The 18,048-nt window shown below is 37.6% G+C and overlaps 1 protein-coding gene across 3 annotated transcripts in view; it reads right to left on the bottom strand.

Annotated features, from left to right (window-relative positions):
• Positions 1-18,048, bottom strand: part of lef1 (lymphoid enhancer-binding factor 1) — a 49,700-nt gene that overhangs the window by 19,894 nt on the left and 11,758 nt on the right. For all 3 annotated transcript variants that reach the window (XM_067403861.1, XM_067403860.1, XM_067403859.1), the window contains exon 4: positions 1,437-1,569. In XM_067403861.1, the coding sequence (XP_067259962.1) occupies positions 1,437-1,569 (133 nt within the window). The remainder of the gene's footprint in view (positions 1-1,436; positions 1,570-18,048) is intronic.

Consider the following 18,048-nt stretch of genomic DNA (forward strand, 5'->3'; position numbering starts at 1 on the left):
CCACAGAGGTGAGTGTTAGCCGGAAGGAGCACATATGGAGTTGGGTTCGCGTGTAACAACGCCTGCCAAAAAATCTCAACGCCCCTTTTAAACTTTAACCCCACCTCCTTTGACAGACTTGGGGGGAAATAGGATTCTACTAAGAATGAACTGTTAGCTTATTAAAGTGTAAGTGTATAGTTAAGGTCTCTTCGGATCAGTGATATTAGAGAAATAGTGCTTAAAAACACCAGGAAATAACATTCCAACACATAGCGACAGAATTAAAGGGACAGTCCACCCAAAAATGAAAATTCCGTCATCATTTATTCAGCCTCAAGTCATTCTAAACCAGCATTTATTTTATCTGTGGAAGACAAAATAAGATATTTTGTAGAATATCTTTGATGACTAACGATTTGCATTATACTGAGAAAAAAAAAATGTTTATGTTTCACAAAATAAAGTCAACAGGTTTGGACAACATGACAGATTTTTCATTTTTGGGTGAATATTATTTAAAAACAAAATTTACCCACAATGTTTCCAGTTTCTCCTTAACCAATAATATCAAACCCTACATTTCAATTCAATAAAATGGATTAAATCAAGCTCTGCCCTAAATAATTTTCAGCTGAATATTCCATTTTACTCTGAAACATCAAAATTAATGTTGTCAAAAGTGAATAGACATCTTTGATGCTCTTCACCGAAGGGATTCGCTGATAGATGCTTGATTTCAAATGGTTGCTTTCAAATGCTCCCATGTGTATCTGTGTAAGCGTTCGGTGAAGAGAGTCAAAAATGCCTACGTTTTTGAAGTGTTGATCAATGTAGCCAATCACAGACATATCTGTTGAGCATATGAACACAATGGCCAATCAGAGGTGTTTAAGAATCCGCTCAACAGCGTTCAAAATGCTAGGGGGAAATGCTGGTATTGTCACATTTTTAAAATTTCAGTACCGACTTGGTACCAAAGTCGACACTTTTGACAACACTAGTCAAAATGTGTTAAAGGCTTTAAAGTTAAAGGTGATGCCTTTTTCATGTTAAGTGATTTGTAGTCCCAACTTAATTGGTGAGCTTCTCCTTTACCTGGCCTACAGATTATATATTTCTGTCCAAAATAGTTTATTTATGCGATATGTGCACATTCTGGTAACTGCCAAACTTTGATTTTCTTTGAGCCTAAAGTCAAAAGTTGGGTGCTTGTCAATTAAAGAATCATAGTGGAAGCTAATTGGTACTGGTTGCAATTGTGAATTTTGACTATATAATTTAGTTTTATATGCATTCATGTAGCTCATAAAACGAAAACCTTTTAATACTTAATGTGCAGACCATTGGCAGATGAGAATAAGGTCTTTAAGTCATAGTTATAGCGACTAAATTGTGATTTTAAATTACTTTAATAGTTTGCGATGAACAACAGTGTGTGGTTTACATGCGTTTACCTTGCTTGGGGTTGATGTCCTGTGGGTGGTGTCCCGAGTGTGGGCCGGGGGCGAAGTGCTCGTCGCTGTATGTGATCAGAGGGGTGAGGGGGTGAACGGCATGGGACGGCTGAACCACCGGCACCTTATTTGACTGCAAAACACAGAGGAAAAAACTGATATTGTAACAACATCAAATGTGACCGAGGCTTTCAGACTGACAAATGGGCAACAATCCAACAAAGTTGAGCACCCCACCAACTATGATGATGTGTGGATTGTCTACCGCAGTATTTTGGGGCAGAAACGAATGAATAAAGAAGGGGGTTGGGAGAGACAAAGTGTGGGTTAGAGGAGGAGAGAATGAGAAACAGGGAGGGAGGGAGGGAACGCCACAGGGCAGAGGCAGACCAGAGGTCTCGGGGCTGAAGATCAAAGGGAATCATTAGCCAGTGAATAAGGGAGTTCATTACAGAGCCCCGGCCGTCTGCGGTGGAACTAAGCAGGGTTAATCACGTCAGCAGCGGACTCAACACACACACACACACACACACACACACACACACACAGCTCTGAGCTGACTCACAAAGCAATGCTCAGCACACCACAAAAGGACATCAAGTACACTGTGTGCAAGAACATGTAGCAATTTTTCGGATAATTGGTGAGCTTCTCCTTTACCTGGTCTACAGATGATCTATTTCTGTCCAAAATAGTTTATTTATGAGATATTTGCACAATTTCATAACTGCCAAACTCTGGATTTTCTTTGAGCCTAAAGTCAAAGTTGGGGGCTTGACAATTAAAGAATCATTGTGGAAGTTAATTGGTACTGGTTGCGATTGTGAATTCTGACTATATAATTTAGTTTAATGCACATTTTTTTACCTCGTGGATATTGTGATTAACTAAAATAAAACCATTTTCATTATTTGGATATAATATAAACATAAAAACTAGATCAAAATATTAGTAAAGACTATAACAGTGTCTCAGTGATACAAAGACAACACTAGTATAGCTTTGATGAAAAATAGCAATGAAGCTTAGTGAAAAATATTTTTATTAAGACACAAATCTATTTCCCATTGATCAGTGTGGTTGCATGAGAATGATGAAATACATAAAGCATTATTACACATGCACATCCTTCACCCTTCATTTTGTTGCACTAGCACTATAAACATGTCCTGTATTTGTTAGCAAGGAAAGGAACAAAGTAAGAAATGACCTAATAAATCTGATTTATTCTGACCAAAGTCACTTGAACGCACATAACATTTGTTCATTGTGAGTGGGAAATTCCCAGGAAGACTTGAAGGCAGCTTATAATTAAATCAAATTTCAACAAACACATTAAAATGTCCTATGAAATCAATCTTAATACAAAAACAAACATGAAATCCCTTAGAAAGAAAAGTGCATAAAATCAGTTATCTATTGCATTCTGTTCCTTAAAACTCAAAGGTTCAGCTGTATTGAATCACCATATGCAGAACTTTACCCGTCTCACACGGGTAAGAAACGACCCACCCGTGCCACAGGCAAAACTCCCACAGGCATGAATGAGTGGTTTGTCCTAATTTGGGAGCAAAGGTTGCTGTTTCCGACCAGCTAATTGGCCAGAGAGGCAGGTGTAGGGTGCCATTTCCTCGGCAGACGTACCGCTGTAAAACCATGGGGAAGGGAAGATTGTGTCCGTGTGCATTTGGGTGGGGGCGTTATTTTGGAGTCTCTCAGATACGGGAGCGTCTGAGAGGGAGTATGATGATATGAATGGCATTTTCTGGAAAGATCTCAGCTTTGATAGCCAACACTAGGAGTTCCAAACACGTTAGAAACGCCTACATTTTCCAAGGCATTTTTTGTGAGTCTTGAGAATAGAATACGCTAATGATACACAACAGTACTTTCTTTATTACTCAATGCTTTTGAAAATTCCAGATGTAGGTCATGCTTCTGGATCCTTTGTTGGTCCTGGAAAAACAAATATAGTCCTAGAACTATCCCTAACCCAAACCCTTGTAAATCCAAAGCAAAATGTTAGGTTGATCATGTTATTGAAGCCCTAAGCCCTAAGCGTATCCCTAAAATATGCTGGGAATGTTGTTCCAAGACCAACAAGGATGTTGATCCAGGAGCATGTCCTACTTGGCAAAATCAAGTAGGGGTATAGCAAATATTATAATTAACCACTTTTAGAAGGTTATTCCACCCCACTTTTGGGGTAATAATAACTTAAACGTATATAAACTTTGCTTTACTTCAGTGCAAAGGAAACAAATTGTAGCCAGCTGAAATCGTTCTGAGACCAAGAATAAGATTCTGCCAACCATTCACATCTGCAGTCAATCAAACAAACTCGCAACTGGTACTGGGCGAATGTTATGTTCCCAATTAATATTCATAAGCCAGGCTGACAAGGTTTATGTTGGGTCAGATTCTGTCAGATGATTATTTTTGTTGAGACTTGTTTATCAATATGTTGGCTGATATTATAATCTATATAAGTGAGTTAACATAAACAAATGTTATACATTGGTGCTGTACATATAAAGTAATAAGAATATAACATTATTTTATTGATTTTAATTTATTAATATCTACATGGTCTTTTTACACAATAATAAAATAAAAGGTAACTGTACAATTAGGTTTCATCAGTTGACATTATTTAACTACATTAGTTAACATGAACAATACTTCTACAGCATTTATTAATCTTAGTTGATGTTAATTTCAGCAATTACTAATACATTATTAAAATCAAAAGTTGTATTTGTTAACATTATTTAATGCACAAAACAATGAACAAACAATGAATAAATGGATTAAACTAACACTAAAGGGATAGTTTACCTAAAAATGAAAAATATCCCATGATTTACTCACCCTCAAGCCATCCTAGGTGTATATCTTCTTCAGAAGGACAGAATCGGAGTTATATTAAATAAAAAAAATACCCCAGCTCTTCCAAGATTTATAATGGTAGTGAATGGCGCTCCTGATTTTGAAGCATAAAGTAGTGCATTCATCCATCATAAAAGATATCTACATGGCTTCTGGGGGTTAATAAAGGCCTTCTGAAGTGAAGCGATGGGTTTTTGTAAGAAAAATATCCATATTTAAATCTTTATTAAACTAAAATAACTAGCTTCCGGCAGACGGCCTACACAAATCGATTTACGCTAAAAGACTAACCACTGACCTGACGCATGACGCAATGACGGATGCGGAAGCACAGAGGAGAGAGCAAAACAAAACACTGGTCATTAATTTGAAGTCTAAAATGAGAATTTTTAAAGAAAAATATTGTAGGATTTTTATATCAGAGAAGAGGAGCTTGAGTTTGTTGACCAGCCCTATTTGTTTGAACCATGAGAGGTGTCTAAGCTTACACTACTCAGAAGTTACTCTTTTGGCACACGTTTTTGCATAGGTTGTCTGCCAGAAGCTAGTTAATTTACTTTATAAGGTTTTATATATGGATATTTTTCTTACAAAACCCATCGCTTCACTTCAAAAGGCCTTTATTAACCCCCTGGAGCCATATGGATTAGTTTTATGATGGATGGATGCACTTTTTTGGACTTCAAAATTAGGAGCGCCATTCACTACCATTATAAAGCTTGGAAGAGGCAGGATATTTTTTAATATAACTCCGATTGTGTCCGTCTGAAAGAATTTTTGGGTGAACTATCCCTGAATAGATGAATAAATACTGTAACAAATGTATTGCTCATTGTTAGTTCATGTTAGTTAATACATTAAAACTAATGTTAAATAAAAAATAAAAGTTTAACTAAATTAGATTTAATAATTCAGTCCATGATGTGATTTAAATACAGGTTCAACCGATGGTCAGAGGTCATGGCTAATCTGGCAGAGTAGTTTTAAAAAGGCTCTTTTGCTACCTTAAAGGTGCTCTTAGTGATCCTGGGTGGAGTAACTTCCTGTTGACGTTCGAAGTGTTGTCAAACAAAACAGAGGCTAGCTAGACCCTCCCTCCTCCTCCTCCTCCCCCGCCCCTCCCCTCCGCGCTTCCTGAAACAGTCATGAACTCGCATTTAAAATCATTCTTGTCAGTTATTGGCTGGAGCATGTTTATTATGATTCGTGGTCCAGGCTGGACCAGTTTGTTTTTATTGCCATTTTCGGAGCTTGTGGCGACTACAGAGACCGTGTTTTTTTACAGTGTATTCAGGGGACAGGCAGCTAGCGGATAGTGAGATGTTTGCTGTATGTGACAAAAAATGTTTTGGCCTAAAAACGCGTGACATCACTTAGAGCACCTTTAAGGAAACCTTATCCCTGACTCACCCTCATTACTAAAATGTGACTGGGGGGCAGTAGCTACTGTGAAAGGCCCTCACTGGAAGACTGCACGATAGCATCCTTACCCCCTCTTCATTTTACGCCTCTCAGCTCTTATTGGCTTTTCCTCTGGGAGAGAGATAAGAGGCAGGCATATTTTTCATTTAAGCCTCAAGTCTCTGTCTCCAAGTAAAAGGAGAAAAAGTGATACCAGGGAGTGGAGGAAGAACTTAAAACAGTTCGAGTTGAAGAAAGGAGTCCACACAAGCATCATACAAAAGGCACCACAACTCTCCAATACGTCAATACGGGGTCCTCGACTTACGACAGCCATGAAAAGTGGGAGTTGGCACTTTGCGTTCCACCTTATTTGATCAGGGCCTCTTTTTATGTCCTCTCAGTCTCAGCTGTCAGAGCCCATTTCTCTCAACTTCTTAATAAACTGCCATTTCAGAGCCTTGCATGAAGCTAAAATTCCAGCAGGGAACCTCAAGACTGCAGTGCCAATTCGTAGGGGCCTGGAGGCACAACCTTGAAAAATGTTCACTCTGGAAAAAAAAAAGAAATGAAACCAAAAATGTGGTTGCCTTTAATAAACGAAGGCAGGGTTTGGTTCTTTCAGATTTCTGTGGTCTTAAATAAAAGTCACGCAGGGTGATTCACCGCCACTCAAGGCCATTCAAATCCTTCCAGGTGGTTTGAGATCACAGGCTGCGCCACCCAGTTCCCAACCCGGCTCAATGGCGTATTAAACTAAAAACACTTTCGCCCAACCCGACCAGGAAGTGGCCGGACACCCCGACTGCCCACAGGAACCCGGGTCAGATGGTGCCATGGCGATTTATCCCCAAGGATCTCTCAGGGGCCAGATTTTTCACAGGCCAGGGTGGCAGGATATAGCACGGACGCACCTCCCCCCGTTCTCTCTTTTATTATGAAGAAAAATAATAGGCTTAGGTTTTTCTATTCATATTTGCAGAGAGGCGGTGCCGATTGAAAAGAAGCATGTCCATTTAGGATTTTATAAGCAGGTCTGGCCAAGCCTGCCTCTAGAGCCCCTCAGATGTGGTTTAAAAGAAATTTCATTGTGCAGAACTCAAGCTGGCTGAGGGCCTGCAGAAAATCCAGAGGAAAGAGGGAAAAGCAAGAGTGCGGGAAATGGCAAAATTGGGCGCAATGAGTTGGGAGACAAAATGGACACTGTTCAGTTCAACAACCTCTCCAAAAAAGCACCGCTACTTCAACCAATCAGCACTAAATGCTGAAAGCTAATGAAAATGTCTAGATGATAACCCCTTTTCTGTCTTTCACAGCAGGTTGAGGTTTACCATCCAGATATGGCTTTCCTAACCCAAAACCAGCTCTCTAAGCCAAACACCCTCTGCTCTCCTTCCCAAAACCTACCCACGCTCATTGAAAAAACGTGCCTGTGGTGACATTTCTGGGCTTCTTGCATGTTTCCCAACACTTTCAAAGTGAAATGTCCATTGAGTAGCGCTAAAAGCAAGTCAACTTTTATCCAAAACAGATTAAATTGAATCTGGCAACACTTTATTATTATTATGTTGGTTGTTGTACGTATCGCGGCAGTTCAGAAAGGAAATGTCTGGCGATTTGCCCTAAAAGGTGAATTGCTCTATCACGTTTTAAAATAACGCACCACCTACACTAATCCTGACCCTAAACTGAACAAAAAGCAAACGTGAGATAAAACATTTGCTGAAGCAATTATGCTATTTTAGCTGCTTCTACAAGACTTTGACTCGTTTATCGTAACCCCCGTTTCATGGGATTCATATCCTATTGCTTTGCATTGCAAGTTCAATACTGTACCAGGTGAGTTACAGAGCAAGTTCACTACATCAGAAAAGCCATACATAAGGAGCTGGTTATGTGATGCAAATGTCTAAATCAGAGCTGTCGATTTAACACGTTAACTAGATAAATTAATTACAGTGAAAAATAACGTATTAAAATTATTAACGCATCGCCCCGCCCCGCCCCTGACCTACGTAGGTCATCTGACTTTTCGTACAGTTGATAGATGATGAATATGAAGCAGGGCAGCAACTTTCTGCATGACGGAGCCTATAGAATGATCCTAAAATTCAACAATGATTTTATATAACAGTTCAATAAATCAGAAGTTATTATATTATATTATATTATATTATATTATATTATATTATATTATATTATATTATATTATATTATATTATATTATATTATATTAATTATATTATATTATATTATATTATATTATATTATATTATATTATATTATATTGTATTATATTATATTATATTATATTATATTATATTATATTATATTATATTATATTATATACATGATATTGTCTGCTTTTGCTCAGTTTTGCCAATAAAAATTGGCAATTACCTAGCCTGGGTGCCAGCCCGAACCCCACCCACAACATTTTTTGGACGGGAAGTTCGGTCTGGACTCGATCCATTGTGGAGTAATTATGCTCAGCTCCCATAAGGCCGAGCCAATCAAATTGCCAGGGCGGGCTTTAATCGATGATGGACAGGTGGGACTGCGGTTACGTAACCACCCACGTCATCAAAGAGCGCTTGGGTTGAATTGGTTTTCACCAACGATGACTGCAGCTGGAGAAGTAAGATGTTTAGATTCCACTATCACGTCTGTAATAAAAGAAATCGACAGCGCATTAATTTTAAAAGACAAACAAAAAACCGCAATCGAGGCATTTGTCGATGGGAAAGATGTGTTTGCCATCCTCCCAACAGGATTCGGCAAAAGTTTAAAGGTACAATTTGTGATATTTTTTTCCGCTAGAGGTCGCTAGAAGCCTATTCAAAACAAAGGCGTAGTTTGATGACGCCAAGTTTTAGAGCGGAAACTTGGGACATGTGGTCTCCATCTCAATGAACGGTGCAAAAGAATAGGGATTGGAGTCTGGAAGAACTCATGTTCATGGATGCGATTATTAACGTTACTGTAGTATGAAGCAGAGCAGGACCGAGTGTTGTGGGAGCAGAACGAGTTCGCTGGAGCGATTGATCAACACACGCCTCACGAGCAGCGGGACTTTTATTATGACACAGCCGCCGGCGCCGCTTCCGCTTTTCCGGTCATGAGTTTACAGGAGCTGTCCTTGTCGACAGAACCAGCAGCAGATGGTAAACAGTAATTATGTTCCATAAATAAGTAACACAATACACCATAAAACGTGCAAGAAGTAAATAAGGAACTGCTTGAAGCAAGCTAGTGGTTTGCTGGACGCTAGACACTACTTCCGCATTTGTCCACGGCACTGTTGTCATGTGGTTTCTACGTCAGTAAAGGCGGTAACAAAGGTAACTGATGTCATTGACAGGCGACTGCACTGCCCCGTGTCACTGTTTAGAATGGGAATTTTCTCATGATTTACAAGTAGTTGAAAACATTAGAGATATTGTTAGTAATCAGCTGAACAAAATATATAACACTAGCCTAGTGGTTTTTGGATATTTTACTGCAAAAATTTTACATATTGTACCTTTAAGTACAAGTTCAACATACGTCACTTACTGCGTTGCTCTGATTGGTTTTAGGTCTATCCAATTGAGTGCAGAGTTTTTTTTTTTTTTACTGGTTCGGTTAAGACACGCCCCATAATTCAAATGCAATGGAGCAGCATCAGACTCACATTTTGCCTAGAATATGAGTATGACGAAGTCAGGCTAGCAATTACCGATAAAGCCAGAGCAGAACGGTTGTGCATCTCCGAGCAACACACAGTGGTTTTGTTTCGTTTCTGAATGAATCAATCGGGTGAATCAGTGATTCATGGCCCATTGATAAAGAGCGCCATTTACTTAATTCCTGAATTAATCAGCCATTTGAATGAATCAAATGAATGAATGACTTAATGGCTCACTCATTAAGACATTTACCACCACCTACTGGCAGTGTTAGATTCATTTTTAGAGTATCATTTTCATATATTTCCATATTAATAATAATAATAAAAAAAATAAAAAAAAAAACATTAAAAGGATAGTTTACTCAAAAAATGAAAATTGTGTCACCATTTACTCAGCCTCATGTAGAATCAATTAAATATTTCTTTCAAAAGCTGTTTTTTGTCATTTATTTTTGATGCTTTTCTCATTTAACACAATAATGACTTTAAATGATCTTTTAGGGGTAATCTCTCAGACAAATTTGACGTGCGATTAAATTGTGATTCATTAGATTAATTAGTCAACACATTGTGTAATTAATTAGATTAAAAAATGTTATTGCTTGACAGCCCTAGTCTAAATAGATTAGTTTACAAATTATGCACTATGGTAAAAGTGTTCTGATGTCTTAAAGTATTGTGCAAGAAACTACGCAAAAATAAGTCTTTATTAATTGGTAATATGTCTCTAACATAATTATTGTTCAAAGTAATATAAAAATTGTTGGTGTTTTACTGCTACTAGTGTTCATTCATTTCAGCTGAAAACTGCAGATATATATTTAGTATGTGCAGGTATGTTTTTGTAGTTTTTCAGAAACATAGATAGACTAGAGGCACATTTTTCCAATCATCCTATGTTGCCCAAAACATTGTCAGTGTTACCAACAAGCGTTTTCTTCGCACCACCAGCCCTTTGTCCTCCACTCAATTATCTCATTTCCGTGGTGTTGGGAGGAGGGGGAGGGTTTATAATAATCGCTTCCCTCTACTGTAATTTATATGCAATGAGGACTCCTCATGCCCGCGGCTACAATAAAGCTGCTGTGTGAAAGAGCGCAAGGTGTTTTGCAAACATTCGGGAGTTGACAACATAAGTGGTAACGACAGATTGCCATACAGCTACACATCTTGGTGAAATACCTCTATACTGTGTTTACTTACGAGAGAAATGCCTACACATGAATAAAAGGAAATTAAAGAGTGAAGAGTGAATGCATGCATCGGTAGGTTCAAACAAGCCATATATTAGGTTGTTCATATACTACACACTAAGCATTTGCAGCAAAATGACAATCACCACATAAATATATTTCAATTAATCCATAATTTTTTTTAAAGCAATAGTTAAAATAAAATCGCAAATAACACTAAGTGAATCTATCACACTAGTCTTGTCTAAGTCAGCATGTATAAGTCTTGTGGCTATACTTTTGAAGCATATTTTAGTAGTGTTTGTCAGACGAATGAGATGAAACTATCTTCTGTGGTAAATTGACACTGACACAAAGGTCATTTAGATTTAACCCTGTAAATTAATTTAACACACTGTATAAGAAAGTCTAAATAAACAAACAAAAAACAAAAAATTGTTGTGAAAAAAAGTGACACTTTAGGTTTGTGACTACCGAAACATTTGACAAAACACAGTCAAGTCCTGAATAGAAACACACCCTGTACTACCAGCCAAAACAGTTCCTGCCCACAAACACACACACACACACACACACACCCACCCCAGGTGTTCATACTCACATCCCATTAGTAGGAATGCATGACCTTTAAATAACAAAGATAAACACACACACACACAGTGCCCACTCAATTCAATATATTGGCCCCTTTAAAGCCCCAGTAAGTGAGCAACCCCAGTACTGAGACACCCAAAATAAAGAGAGGCCCCTAGTCTAGAGCGGTGGGTTATAAATGGAATGTGATATTGGCAGGATGGCCTGTTGGCTCTGGGGCTTAATGTAACCAAACCCAATTAATGAAGCGCTCTCATGGCACATGCCACATGCCCAAGGTAGCGATACAAACAAGAGGAGGAAGCGAAGGGTGGATGGAAAGCAAGAGAGGTAGAGGAGAGGGGAACGAATGGAGGAAAGCCTGCCCTAAAGGCTTTAAAAGAAAGAGAGTGAGCAAAAGAATAAGCAAAAGACAGACTTTATTTTAATCATTGTCAGGGACAAGTCTATTTTGAACACTGGTGTTGGAACCTGGATGTTACACTCACACCCAAAAAAAAAAAAAATAAATTAAAATAGTATATTTAAATAAATGTTTTACATTTTATCAGGTGGTTTGTACAGAAAAAATAAGTAAATAAATAAATAAACAAAATATTAAGAAAACATTTAATATCCTTTGGGGATATTAAAATAAAATAACATAACATAACATAACATAACATAACATAACATAACATAACATAAAGTAAAGTAAAGTAAAGTAAAGTAAAGTAAAGTAAAGTAACATAACATATAACATAACATATAACATAACATATAACATATAACATAACATAACATAACATAACATAACATAACATAAAATAAAATGCTACTCTACAAAAATAATTAGTACCATAAAATAATTAATATATTATTAATAATAATAATAATAATAAATAACATTTATTTAGCTAGTTTAAGTTCAAAGCATGGCATTCAGAATTGTGACAGCAGTGCACCAGCTGTCATCTGCAATAGTCAAGCAGAGGAACAGAACATCAAACATCTCACCCATTAATGGCCCAGAAAACCACATCACCAGCATATGCAGCCCTGCATTCTGACAGATGTGAACCATAAAACAAACACAAATTTGATACATAAACGCTGGAACGGCGCCAACCTGAGGCGACGCAAGGACGAGGGATTTAAAGCTCACTGAGAATAAAATACAACATTTATTTATCAAGACAATAAGGCGACAATAATGCTGCCTAACCAACAACAAAGGCTTAAGTGGAAAGTGAAAAGGGTTGAGCTGACAATCGACGACTGCTTATAACGCATTTACAATAGTATTATATAGATATTGCTGATTGGTTGTGAGGTGACTTCGTCACAGTTTTGAATTGCGTGGAGGTTATATAAGGGATTGGCAGAGTCCTCAACATCCTGCTACACGTTCACCTTGCGGCTTACGCAGGGCTCATTTTCACAGCAGGACCTGGTCACTTCAAAGCACCACCGAAAGGTCAAACATTCCACTGGAGTGGACTGGTCAGCAGGCAACACAGCATCCACTGACCAAACACACACACACCATGTGCCATTAGCATGCATTCTGACACAACAGCCACAAACATTAAACTTTAAAAACCTGCCTGACTTCTACATACCAAATGCAGGCATTCGTGATCCTTCACAATGTTGTGGAAAGCATGTGAATGAACACTTGTTTATTCCTTCCTTTCATACCGAGCCAGCTCTCACTCGGTTATTTATGGAAGGCCGATACTCCAACATAATCACACTGGCCAATCGCTGCTATGCAACATGCTAGTGTTACCTTTACAGACAATGAAAAGGAAACAGCTCAGTAGCAAAGCACAAATTAAAGGACTGCTAAATGTACAGTAGGCTCACCTTCTATTAAGGCTATTGACATTACAACCCAAAGTATTAGCACACAACGTTTCATGTACCATTTGTGCTACAGACATGAATGATCCATCAAATCACATGGCTTGAGTAAAGGCACACTATTATTTTTTCAAGCAATGACAATTTTTTTGTTAATGGACCCTTTTCATGGTGTTCTCAGAAGCAGAAGTCATCATAGTTGGATAAACTTTTATACTGTTGAATGGGGGACGGGAGCAAATATTATTTTTGTATTTACATGTGCTGTAAAAGCAAAAGAAAATCTGCGACAACATTTCCACGACTTTAAAAAAAGAAGAAAACATACAGCAGTCAGAAGAGAGAAAGACGTCTAATTTGCCGTCACTTCCTCAGCCGTTGTATTAGAAACAACCTCGCAGAAGCGTTAAGTAGTTTTTTTGCTATTTACTGCCATGATAATATAACAAAGTATAGGGATATAAATGTTTAGTCAGTTTTTTAAAAAAGAAAATATTAAAAACTTGACTGTGGAAACGCGTCATCACAGTCTGTAAAAAGGGTCCATAACGATAAAATGTCAGAAATCAACTAAACTAATGAAACAAAAATAAAGTAAATAAATTATTTTATTTAAATATAATTTAAATACACTACAATTTAAATAAAAAAAATACATTTACATTTTATTTTTCATTTTATTAATATATATAAATAACTAAAATTTCCTTTTTTTATATTTTTAAAATTAAATATTTATTTATTATTTATTTATATTCATTTATTTTAAATCAATACTAAATACATACATACATACAATAAATACATAGACATAATAAAAATAATATAAAATAGACATTAAAATAAATGTATTTTTAAATAAATGAATAAATAAAGTCTTTTCTACAGAAAAAATTAGTACCAACAGTGTTGCCAAACTCACGGCTTTCCCGCGGAATTGGGCTACTTTTACACTGTTGCCGCGGGTTGTTTTTCCATATCCACGGATTGAAGCGACCCCAAATAACATGATATTTAGCCCTGGAATGCAAATTTTATAAGGTGAACCCCACCAAAAATGCGGATTTTACCCCCCGAAACACGATTGGGCTAGTTTTGAGTAGCAATTGGGCGGGCTTTGTTGTGAAAACCTGGCAACCCTGGGTACCACCACAATGTAAAGAGCAGAATCATTACCAAATAATTTTTTTTTTTTTTTTAATTAAACCATTTCAACTCAATTGCTGTGATATTTTAACCACATGATAATAGCTCAATCACCAAAAACAACCTGCGAGTTTTGCAACAAGCGTGAGCCACTCAAATATCTTTGTTTCCCTCAGAACGTAAAACATCATTTTTTCTACTACAAAAATAAAGAAGGAAGCGGTGGAAGATATGTCAAGTTCTAGAATCATTTCTGAGCAGGCGTTTGAAGGAGTGGGATTTGCCTGGCATGTGCAGACGGTGTTTGCCAGCACATTCACACAGGTATACGGCACATAAATGGCTGCCACTCTGGATTTGGGAGGAACTTGCAGCGAGGGGAGAATGAGACCTGTGGGGGAGCTTGTGATGGAGGGCTGGAACAATCCGCTCCCTCGCTCTCCCTCGCTGCAGGGCTGGAGGCTCAGGTTAATGTTTGAGTGGAGCGGTGAGACTCTGCCGCACGTGTGTTTGTTGCCGTGTGAGTGCGTACACGTGCGAGCTCGCAAACCGTACCTGCAACATCAGAGGTACTGGGCTGTAGTGAATGGAGCTACTTCAGATGCCGGGTAGTGACCTAGTTTCACACTCTCAGCAACAAAGCCTGAGCTTTACGGCCCAGAGTTAGGGATTGAGATGAGAAGAAAAGAGGAAGCAGAGCAGGGGGAGGGTGGGAAAGAGACAGAAGTCTACACCGGTTGAAAGCAAATTAACATTGCAGAAGATGTGGATTTCTGCTCTGCACACATCATAAACGTTCAATAGTTGTAAAGAGCACACAAATTTTCTTTGGGCACTGCAACAGTCATGATATGACATCACGCTCTGTGACGTCTTTTTTAAAAACATAAATTCAACATATAACAATAATAATAAATCCAAAATGTAAAAATATACAATCTACTCCCCTTTTCTGCAACACTGCAAACCTGCAGCTTCAAAAATTGCGTTATTCTGTTAATTCAGTTAAAAGGTCAGGCAATCACATATCTTCTATTGGACACACGTCTTCACGTGACATAAATTGCATGATCTTGCGTTTCCGGTTTCCAGAGTTCGCATGAGTATGAATGGAAGTCAATGGAAGGAAATGCACAGTGTAACTGCCCATTTAGGATATCCCCAAAAACAACCTATTGAAAACCTTCCCTAAACAAAGCTACTATATCCCAAGCATACCGTTATATATTTAAAGGTAAAGGGTTTTCCATTTTCTTAAAGTGGCAAGTAAACTTTAAGCATTTCCACAGCTAGCAACATCAATGTCATGGGTTTGATTGTCAGGGAATGCATGAAATGATAAAATCTATATGTATGTTTGGAAACAATTATTTTTCCAGTTACCTTTGCTGCTATTAGCTCTGCAGAAAATACATACTCAACCTCTAATTGGGAATTGTGTGATTTTTCTTAAATACTTGTTTTAATAAACCATTATCATTATTGTTATTTTAAGTACACTCTAAAAAATGCTCGGTTAAAAGCAACCCAAGTTGGGTTGAAAATGGATTGGGTTGTTTTGACCCAGCAGTTGGGTAGTTTTATTTAACCCAACTATTGTTTAAAAATGACTTTGTGGCTGGCTTGAAATGAATCGAAAATAGGTTGGAAATTAAAAAATCAGACATATTGCCCATACAGGCAAAAAAAAAAAAAAAAAAAAAAAAAAAATCAAAAAGGTGAACATTTATTGATAAGCAATTTAATAAACGTTTATTGTGTCATTATTAATCATTAAACTGATTTATAAATGTTCATTTATTAAACATGTTAATAAAGGTTAACTTCCAACATACTTTGGGTTCATTTCAAACAGTCATTTTCAAACAATAGTTGAGTTAAATAAAACTGCCCAGCAGGTTGGGCAAACATTTAACCCAACCGCTGGGTTTGTCCATTTTCAATCCAACTTGGGTTGTTTTTAACCCAGCATTTTTTTTTAAGAGTGTACATTATACTGTAAAACAGTATTATATTACGGTCGTAATTTCAAGTTAAACAACTTTTATTTTGGCGGGTTGTAGTGAAGACCTTTGAGTTTCTGTGTGTATCAGACAATAGTTTTATCAAAATGTTTGTGAACTCTCAGAGCAGCTCTGGAGATGAAGTTAATGTGGAGTGTACAGACGTTCTTTGGATTTATCCAATTTTCACCAATTCCTACATCACTCCGCATAAAGTACCGTAAGTGACAATAAAATTGTCACATACAGTAAATTCTATTTTTATGATTCTGCAATTCCATCCGCATATTTGGCATCACAGAAATCATAGGGCATATGAAATCATCACTCTGGTCAATGTAACTGAGGTCCTTCCTTTATTGTAAGATGTTTTATCATCCCCCAGACAAAAATGAAGCCTTATCACTAAGAAAAATAATAGCACACCTGTCCTCAACAAGCTACGTGATTGGATGTATTCTTACAAACAAGAAAAAACAATTAGTCTTTTCCTCAATTCAGTTTTCTTTTATTTTGCTTTCGTTACTTGTGCAGTCGCAGAGAGAAAATGTGATATTTCTCATAGACCGCAAGAAATCAAAACCTGTTCTGTCAGATTTAAGACTGAATACATCTCAATAAGACCCAGGGATCAATTGTAACAACCCTACATCTTCACTCTTTTATCACGTAAAGCTTTTGTCGCACTGTTTTGCTTGTAGGTAGGACAATACCGCATTACGCACAAACCTCTCATATAAATGTGGCCTCCCCACATTGTTAGGGAATTAGCTAGTTAACCTCAACACAACTGCTTTTCAATTTAGCATCAGCCAGTGAAAACCCTCAGTCTGAGAGGGCGCGCACACACACACACACACACACACACACACACACACTCGCACTATAATCCCCGGAGAACAAATGACTTCTCTCAACCCACGCATGACTAGGGAGCACTTCAACAAGCTCTTGAAAGTCGGCTCACACGCAGGACGGGCACCTCCCCCGGTTCGATACTTTTGAAGGAGTACTTTTGTGACTATTGTCCAGACTAAAGCAAACAAAACATCGGCTGTGTGCAAACAAGGCGAGACGCGGTGGTGGAGTATGCAAACGTGCGTGAGATCTTTGTGTTCTTGACATTAAATAGGAGATAATGGGATGGGAGAGGGAACAGGTCCAAGATTTGGTCTAACTAAAAGAAAACTGGCTCGCAGAAAACTGGATTCAGAAAATCAGGCCAACCCTCTGTCTGCAAATGGTTGGGGTTTTATTCTTGTGCATCGTTCATTAAATGACAGATTGAAAAACAGAAGTGTAAATAAAGGCGTTGTGTGCTACAACAGTCAAATTTCCATGAAGTTTTCAATTAATGTTCAATCGCAAAATGAGTTCATAATAACATCACGTCATGGGCGTGTAGATACAGAACGAGCTGAGAAACCATCAGTCAGTTATTCTAATGCAGATTATCTTCAAAATAGCTCCAATAATTACAACCTAAATCTATAATGCATAAGCAGCATGTGCACCACTTTCCATGGATGTATGCCATCTGAGATACATAAATATTTATCAAAGACCAGGTATAAATATCATTGTATGCCAGGCAAACCTACCTAGAGTATTCTGCTGGAATATGAATTATACCATTATGGATGGACCGTTCCAAAACATAATAAACACTGAAAACTTCACAATGTACTACACAAATCACAGCCATTCGTATTTCAATGAATTTGACATTTGTGGCTTTTATTCCATGTGTGTTAGCTAGTTTACTTTTAAAAGAAAAATAAATGCCAAGTAAATGTGCATTTACAGTGTTCCTCTTCTGTTAAAACATGAAAAATACTGATGACTCATCTTACACTCAGGGACGTAGACAA

The sequence above is a fragment of the Chanodichthys erythropterus genome, chromosome 12 (assembly GCF_024489055.1).
Source record: "Chanodichthys erythropterus isolate Z2021 chromosome 12, ASM2448905v1, whole genome shotgun sequence".
Lineage (NCBI taxonomy): Eukaryota > Metazoa > Chordata > Actinopteri > Cypriniformes > Xenocyprididae > Chanodichthys > Chanodichthys erythropterus.